The sequence below is a fragment of the Nicotiana attenuata genome, unplaced genomic scaffold, assembly GCF_001879085.1.
Source record: "Nicotiana attenuata strain UT unplaced genomic scaffold, NIATTr2, whole genome shotgun sequence".
Classification (NCBI taxonomy): Eukaryota; Viridiplantae; Streptophyta; class Magnoliopsida; order Solanales; family Solanaceae; genus Nicotiana; species Nicotiana attenuata.
In genome coordinates this window covers 194262-203479 of record NW_017672251.1, presented here as the reverse complement: position 1 = coordinate 203479, position 9218 = coordinate 194262, and the positions used below count along the sequence as shown (strand labels likewise).

The following is a 9218-nucleotide window of genomic DNA, read 5'->3' as shown; positions in this document are numbered from 1 at the left end:
CACGGCAGGCAAATACATTTCCCTCTGGTTAAATTACCACTTCGGTTTCCACGTTAAGCTACTAGGATTACTCAAAGATTCATCAATAAAAAGCTTTCTTTTCGCTTTATTATTTTCACATCGTTCTTAATCTCATGTTTCTTACTTCCTACTATCAACTTTATCTGCTCATCTCCTACTTCCAAAGATCAAGAAATTGGACTAAATCAATTGCTTAAAGCCCAAATATACAAATTTAACTGATTTAACTTATTAGTCAAATTTTAGGTTAAGAACACGGCAGGCAAATACATTTCCCTCTGGTTAAATTACCACTTCGGTTTAGATATACACAGGCTACCCAACAAAAGATAACCGACAAATGTACACCAAACACCAGCACGCAAGGCCGGATGCCTTGCCCCTGCCACAAAAACAGAACTCTAAAAACAAAAACCAATAAAACTGATAAGTGAGAAAGCAACTTTACAACAAAAATACTGCAAAACCCTTTAATGCATCTGACCTCCAAAATCAAGCTTGATAGACAACCCCTAGCATTATACTTCATATTATGATTCCAGAAGTGTAGACCCCAGCCATCTTGCCAACCACAACATTCAACATCGAGAGCCCTCTATGCAGAAGCAGTGGTGTCCAACAGAGATCCATCAGCACAAAATTCACTTACATAATTACAAAGAACTGAACCCTGATTTTGTTTCAACAAAGGCGACACCTTCAATCTCTATCCTCATTTGGTATATACTCTCTTGAATAAATTAAGCAGTTGTGTCTGACAAGAGACTAAGGACCTCACTGTCATTAAAATTTGAGTCCAAAGCAAGATCATAAGGGGTTTTACTTTCCCCATTCAAAGCATGTGGATCAGCACCCCTGCAGTTAATCACACAAGAGGGCAAATGTTAACAGACACAGATTTGAATTGCTTACTGATATGGTTTACAAAAGGATAAATTTGTAGGGAACATGCAACTGCCCCCATCAGAAGATTATTAAGAAATATGACCACCCCCAATGAAACACTAATGGGGAAACATATACGTATTACCACAGTATACTACTTCTGATTACCTTGCAAGAAGCAACTTAGCAAATGCAGCTTTGCCTCTTACAACACACCAATGAAGTGGTGTCTGACCACTTGAATCTGAAGCATTTATGTTTGCGCCATACTGCATAAGAAGCTCTAGCATCCCTAGGTCAGCTGTTTCACAAGCAAGGTGTAGAATGGAGCACCCATCAAAGTCCCTAATTATATGCCTTTCACTTGGACTTGCAAATTCCATTTTTAAGCAAGTAGAGCTTGGATCAGTGTATGGTTGTTCTTGTAACAGCATTACTTTGGCCAGGGTTAAGGAAGAATTAGATGCGACTTGCTTGTAAATAGCATTAACATCTGCTTCAGAGCTTACAATAAGGCGATACACAGCTTTCTTATCATTAGCTCGAACAGCCTCCCACATCATTTGTGCTACAGAGTGACTATCCTTGGTCTGCCGGACAAATGTTTTATCTGCATACTGTGATAATGGAGAAAATATTAAATTAATAACCAGGAAAGTACTGTGAAATGATAAAAGTCAAAACAAAGTCAATTTTATAGGAGAAAACGAATATGTTACGCTAACAAAAAAAAGGCTAACACAGCCAATTGCAGGCCTGAATAACCAGTCCACAATAAGCTCAATTCTTCCATCATGTGATGGAACTTGAGTACTTCGCACTTAAATCTGACCGATAAAGAAGTACTCAATGTCAAAACAATTCTGAAGGATGATAGTAGACCTTAGCATGTATAAATTTCTCCTTGGTTGCAATGGGATCAGCATGACTTGGCTTGCTAATGTAGAGCTGTTGCAGTTTATCAGATCTGTACGAGCTTCAGTTTGAAACAGCCAATTTATATCAGAAAGCTGAAGATAAACTTCAAAGTAGAAATGATTGAGGGGGTAACTTACCTAGCGGCACACACGTTAACTTGGAAAGCACCTCTTGCTTGCAGTGACTCCTCCCAGACTGAATTTGCGAAGGTATTCCCCAACGACTGAAATAAAGCTATAACAGAAGGCTCCCATACTTTGACATCAAGTGTCAGTGACCTCACCTGCAAAGAAACGACCACAGCTGAGGAGAAGATGCAGAAACCAACTACATGCACCAATATAAATGTTATAACTGGTAGTTAACTATAGAAAGGCCTATCAACTACAAACACAAAATTTTCAGAGGGGCTTACACAAAGTAGACGCTCAAAAGACATGTCTTTTCTAAACAACTCCAACTCTGTCAGAAAGAAGAAAACTAACATGCAGATCTTTCAAAAGCTAGTCTAAAGTTTCATAATCTACCAGTACACCAGTATCACATGTATCATTAAAGCTACCATCGAGAGGAACACTAGAAATTTCATTTTGCTGATCATTCAACTACCTAAAGAATTTCCAATACAGCCACATATATGATAGCCATAAACCAAGCAGAAAATTCTGATTTCATAATTATTTGCCTCTTGCAAAGTACATGGTTGTCAACCTCTAAAACAATCAAAGTAACTGATTTTCAGCAAATAAAAATAAGAGAATAAGAAACAATATTTTAGTTGATCTTGTACCATTCTACTGTTTAAAGTTCAAAAAGTCTCAACAGATCTTTAGTATGTTAAATAAAAGGTAAATCCATGCAATTGCTAGAAGCCACTTTTGTGTATTCCAACTTTAACTTTTCTTACTAGAAATAAATGAATATGCACAGAAAAGAAATGAAGTTTAGATCCCAACAAGAGGCAGTATAGCCCATGACTAAATACAATGTATTAGAAATCTAAAATTTACCTTTGATACATGCACACCAAGATTACGATGAACACCTGAACATTCAATACAGACAAGAACACCAAGATTTAAAGATGCCCAATCTGGTTCAGCCGCACCACAATCAGCGCACTTATCATTGCCGCATACTCTACGTAATGTGTCAATTGGTTGTTCAGTTCTTGGTGCAGATCGTAGCTGTTGTGAATTTCTGAAATGGCGCTCATGATGTGCAGAGGTAAGCCTGTCAAATGAATGGTCTTCAACTGCAGGCGGGTCAAAATCTGAACTTTCAAATGAACTGCTCTCACTGGCAGATCGATGATGACCACTTCCCATAGGGCTGGCAGTCAAACACTGAAAAATAAAGCTGGGACATTGTTATTGATTATGCACCGAATTAAGGCAATAAAAATGTATAGCAGCTTCTAATAGTTACCCTGTCAGGAGCCTGAGAACTCAATAAAGAAGCAATAACTCCTGTTATTTTCTCAATCCAATCCATTTGGTCCAATGCACTCTCTGCCTGCAATAACGGGGAAACCAATAAATTCTGATCTCGCAAGTCTAGCACACAATCCACCCTGCAAGAATATTACAATGGTTGGCATGACATATCCAAAATGAAAATGCGATAGCTATTCACCTGCAAGGTGTAGCTCTTTGTAGGTGAGATAATCCTGAAGCAAAACCGCAGATCTGATTGTTCAGCATCAATCTTTATAGTTGATGTCAAAAGGTTTACAGTGTGATGAGCAACAGACTTTTCATCATGTACACCACCATGATAATGAGATGAAAGCCAGCGACTTAGAAGTCCAGATCCAAGCTCGGAACTATTTCTCTGGCCAGAATGTTGACTACCTGACCCCTGCAGAATAGAAGTGAACTCAATAGGCCACAAATTAGGGTTAGCTGGATGGTATTACTTTTACATCCCAGCCTATATTGCAGGTAGTACTCACATATGGTTTGGTGTTCTGTTTGCGATAGTAGTACAACATTCCACGGCTATCAAGAACAAAAAACCTTCTTTTCCAGTCTCCCCTCAAGTTTGATGAGCGCTTTGAGAGATAACCTTGTCTGATGGTTTGAACCTGAAAGATCTCTGTAGTTTTAGCTGATGATAGGTGTGAAGGGCAGATAGAAGCACTTTAAAAACATGAAAGCAAATATATAAAGGATACAATAAGATTGACCCAAGGGTTCTCGATGATATAATAGTTTCAACACCTTTCCCCTCGAAGCAGATTGCATAACAGCTTCTATCTGCTTATGTGAACTTCTGCCAATGGCTTGTATACCATCTCCATTAGGAGATCCATTAGATCCATTCGAAAACCACCTGCTCTCTCGATCTACTTGTCTTTTGTATTCTTGCATCTTTTCGTTGAGAGCTGCCTTCTCATAGTTGGAGCGCTCTCGAGACTGCTGAGCATAAGTCAGGACCTGCAAAAAGATTAAAAATGACCCTTCAATATCTACCACCTATGAGACAGCAACAAATGCCAATTACTATTTATGCATTTAACATATCATGTCACATTGGCAGCAACTCAAGTATCATGTCACATTTGAAGTTTATGGGTTCAAGAATCTAATCTGTTTAAGTTACTGGGTTTTAAATTAATAAATTGTATATATTCGATGAATTTCTTAAGACAAATACATAGTTTGGACAAAAGCTAATGGGTTCGGCCGAACCCGCAGGCCGTGCTCTAGCTCCGCCCCCGAGTCCCAGTCATTGTAGGTCCCACGACAAGACAATGAGTCAATACACAACAGCATATAAGAAATAGAGTCATTATAAGAGTGTTTGCCATGTATGTCAAGATCCATGAGACATAAGGAGACATGAAAAGAGCCAGTTGGAACCATTCTAAGTATGAAAAGTAAGCAGAAACTGAGGACAGTTGGCAGAAGATGCAAGGTATCTCATTCTCCATTACCTAAATGCAAATTTGATCATTAACCTTTTGTGCAGGAAAAAACCAAAAACTGATTGTACCTATCTGCTATTTTAATTGTAGTGACCTCAATCAAATTGCCACCAATGAAAAGCAACAAGACAAACCTGATTGATATATGGCTCCATCTGATGCAAAAGCTCATATCCCTAAAAGATAGAAATAGAATGTGAGAAGTTGGAAACAAATAGGCTAGAATAGTCCCCAGCAGTATGACATGCCTGTTTGAAATAACGAAGATGAGCATCCATTGTACCACTAACTGCCTCCAAGAATTCAAACCGTTTCTTTGCTTCAACATTAGAAAGGGCGGTTACCTGGATTGTTATGATTCAAAAAGGGGGAAAAAAGTCAGCATGCCATTGCTATTGTGGTAACACTTTCTGAAACATAAAATCTAAGAGATTCCTTGAGATGCTCTAACTCCAGCTTCACTCACCAAACTGAATCGAGCTTGCTCGAAAGTTGATCTCGCACTATGAAGTTCCTGGATGAGTTAAAACCATGTTACGTGTTTTTGCCTTCCTTTATTTCCAAAGTAGTCAATAATATGTGGAAATGTAAAACAAGTGTGACTTCACAATGTTATAGGCAGTATGCATGGCTGGCTGCTATTTCTGACTATACCTCCTCTAGTACACTCGCAATGTCACTTTTTGTGCCTTTCCTTAGTGACAAAAACTTCTCACGAGCCTGCAGCATGGAGCATATATCGATGAGAATTAGATAATGTTTACTAATGGATATAATAGAAAATCCCAAAATTAGATCAAAAACAGAGGAAGTATTTCTAGTTCTTTTAATTCAGAACTCCAATCAACTAGCATGTTTTGTGCAAACTTAAAGAGTTCCTTCAACCCCGGTGAAGTGCTAAACATATCACCAAGAGACATTTTCAAATGGGAGGAAACAATCAAGGTAAACCAGAATATCATGATAATAGGTACGTGCTAGAAATGTATTACAACATTTTTGGACAAAGAAATTTTTAATAGGTGTTTAATAGAGGAAAGGTTTCTGTATACTGAATACTATCTACAGATAAATACATCAGCATAAGCATCAGATGGTGAAATTTTTCACAAGCATTAGGAATAAGAATACCTGATCATAAAGAAGACTAGCCTTGTCAAAGCGCTTCCGAGCTTCCTGCAGAAAGAGAACTCCTTGTAGCAAATACTTACAAAATCATTTTATTATATTTGCACATTTAAGCCCACAAAATCAGGTTTTTCACATGTGGATTTTTTTAATAAACCGAGAAACCCCAAGGCCCAATGGCGCATGCGGATAATGGGTCCGCCCTTCTAACCTTATCCACTTAACTACAACGCTTTTGTCCCGGGATTCAAAACCGTGATGTGTGCCTGACCCACGCATCACAGGTTGCGCTTAACAGTAGACCAGAGTCATGGGGGCATATGTATATGTTTAGAAACTTGAAGTAGCGATCAGAAATGCCTTTTAGAAAAGAAGGGAAGTCAAAGAATACCTTGACATCTTGCAGATCTATATTCACAAACTGCAGCAACCGATCATTCAGCATATGCTCAACCTGAGAATATAGTATGAATGTCGGAGAAGTAGGTGGTTAGCTAAATCCCACTATCAACTAACCAGATCATTTGCAGTTTTATTTTTTATCTTTTTCTTTTTGGGGCGGCAAACTTGCATGCACCTCGATTATTTCACTGGGTACCTGCTACCTCCCACCAGCACAGGTAAGATAGCTCTATCTTCCAAGGCTTTGACAGATGAGAAGAAATCACTTGCAGTTATATTTTTTTTTCTTCTCATAGGAAGGAGAGCCTAAGGAGGAAAAATCTAGAAATTTAATTATAGAATGAGTAAAGTCAAGAAGAATGCCAGGTAAAAGAATAAAATATCAAAGAGATCAGAAAATTCTGCTGCTACTGATAGAAACAAAAACAGTAAATCATTCAACTAGCACAAGAAGGGATAACATGCTGATGAAAGAAGGCCATATTCAAGTTCACATAAGAGGAAAGGGAACGAAAAGAGGAACAAAAAGAGAACACTATTTCTCTTTTATTAAGGAAAAAGAACCATAGTTTCGTAGGTCACAAATGATGAAAAATTGGCGTTTTGTGTTCTTAAAGGTTATGATCGACAAGATTTTAACACAGATATTGCAGAAATGAGTGTCAGAGACAAGATAGGGCTTAGAATGGAGCTAATGAGTGTCAGGGACAAGATAGAGCTTAGAATGTGGCTCATTCAAAATGACCTTTCTTAGAAGCCAGTATACTCCATATCAAGGTGAAACTGGTCAAGACAATAACCCCGGGAAGCACACCCAGATAAAAGGGTAATATTGAATAGATTTTGAAATCATCTCTTGAAAGGCAATCGGTGCTGCTTTCTGCCTTGAATAAGGAGTTGAGCAATATAGCATCCGAAACAATATTGCAACAATAACAAAACACTGAGAAACCACTGGAAACTTTACCTGTGACCGAAGAACTTCCTTATAAGTCCCGATTTCCCTCAGCGCAATAGTAAATTTAGTCATTACAGGGCCTACAATTAGAACTGAGTAAGTCATTGAACACTTAATATGGCATTATTCAACTAAAGATCACATGTTGAAATTGGTTTTGTCATATGAAACTTGTGAAGTAAAAGTGGGAAACTATGAATTCAAAAATGTCAAAGCACTAAGTTAGAATATCGAAAGGTGTTTCAGCATTTAGTAGAGCCAATCTCTTTATGCTCACAGCTGCCCCTCTTTGCTCGAGAACACGCAGAGTTCTCGGGCGAAGATAAGTGAGCGGATACGAGCGATTTTTGCCGGTCCGAATACTCCGTATGAAGCATTTTTGAGAATCGTCTGACCGAACCCTGCTTCAAAGGTTGCCTACATATCCTTGGCTAAAAAGGAATCAGGTCAGTGTAGTTCTGGAGTGCTTGGTAGCTGGGACTACCAGGAGCTGTGATTTCGCTGCTGTTGCCGCTGCTACTGCTTGCTGACCTCCTTATTACACCAAAAGGAAAATCAAAGCTAAGCTAGCTATGCCTATCAACTATGAGTTACAAGATTCCTATCTATAATTCTCTTGAAGCTTGATCTTGAGTCTTAGCTGATTTTGCTGTGGACTCCAATCTGAATCTTGATGCTCGCAAGTTGTAGGTGTTTACTTCTTCATGCAGCATTGGGTCAAAACAGGATCAACGGAGCTTGTAATTTCAATCAGATTTTGAGCAATCTGCACCCTTGCTTGTTTCACATTTGAGTTCGTCTTTTTTGTTCTTTTCTTCTTTCCTTGATTCTGGATTGGGACTCATTCCATCGGTCGTCTCGCACCTTGCGTTTTGAGGTTGACCTGCTTAGGACACCAAAACAAACAAACAAACGAAATTTTCTGCCCCAGTCTTCACTAGGAAAATTTCGTGAGTTTAGTTGTAACACATATCTAATCAATCAAATTGGAAGTGTAAAGGGATCCTCGGTTTTTGTTCCGGGATTTGAAAAGAAAAAGCTCCACGGTTTTTGTGCCGGGAGATCCTCGGTTTTGTTCCGGGATTTGGAAAGAAAAGGCTCCACGGTTTTTGTGCCGGGAGATCCTCGGTTTTGTTCCGGGATTTGGAAAGAAAAAGCTCCACGGTTTTTAGGCCGGGAGATCCTCGGTTTTTGTTCCAGGATTTGGGAAAGAAAAGCTCCACGGTTTTTGTGCCGGGAGATCCTCGGTTTTGTTCCGGGATTTGGAAAGAAAAGCTCCACGGTTTTTGTGCCGGGAGATCCTCGGTTTTTGTTCCGGGATTTGGAAAGAAAAGCTCCACGGTTTTTGTGCCGGGAGATCCTCGATTTTTGTTCCGGGATTTGGGGAAAGAAAAAAGCTCCACGGTTTTTTGTGCCGGGGAGNGCCGGTAGATCTCGGTTTTGTTCCGGGATTTTGAAGTAAAAGACTCCTACAGTTTTTGTGTCCGGGATATTTAGGGAATGGGATCCTATGCTACCATGATTTATTTTTCTTTTGGGATTTTCATTTTTATTTCCTTTCTCATTTTTTTTCCTTTTGTTTTTCTCTTTATATGTTTTCCTTTTATTTAGCAAAACACATGAAAGAATTTGGGGAGGGGAAACTTCCTTTTTGGTTGTTTTCCTGTTGCTGAGTTGTTTCAGTGCTTGCGCATTTCATTTCTTTTGGGTTGCACCTGCTTCTTGCACGGTTGCTTTGAATTAGACCTGTTTTCAACAGATAACAATTTGTTAGTTTGAAACGGTGGTTGGTTTTGTGGCCTTGATCATCTCAATTGCTTGATCCCGGCCCCATTTCCGATGAGAACTTTGCTGCTTGTTTGCCTTGAGGGTGAATCTCTTTTCAAACCGACCGGGTTCAGCCTTAGGACTTCATGATGACTCGCCCGTGTGGGCTCTAGCCTTTTCACTTTATTCTGCCCTTGGGACCTTTGCCTT

At 39.2% G+C, this 9218-nt stretch overlaps 1 protein-coding gene across 1 annotated transcript; it reads right to left on the bottom strand.

The window, feature by feature from the left end:
* Positions 1-228: 228 nt before the first annotated feature.
* On the bottom strand, positions 229-7439 carry LOC109212465 (ADP-ribosylation factor GTPase-activating protein AGD3-like). Its single transcript, XM_019376110.1, has 16 exons — positions 7251-7439; positions 6273-6335; positions 5885-5929; positions 5408-5473; positions 5220-5267; positions 5002-5097; positions 4888-4929; positions 4047-4262; positions 3779-3910; positions 3460-3684; positions 3253-3339; positions 2835-3170; positions 1962-2107; positions 1789-1882; positions 1075-1523; positions 229-876 (listed from the first exon to the last, which is right to left on the bottom strand). The coding sequence occupies exons 1-16, from the start codon at positions 7344-7346 to the stop codon at positions 762-764; spliced, it is 2256 nt and encodes a 751-aa protein (XP_019231655.1). The 5' UTR covers positions 7347-7439; the 3' UTR covers positions 229-761.
* Between the last annotated feature and the right edge of the window lie 1779 nt (positions 7440-9218).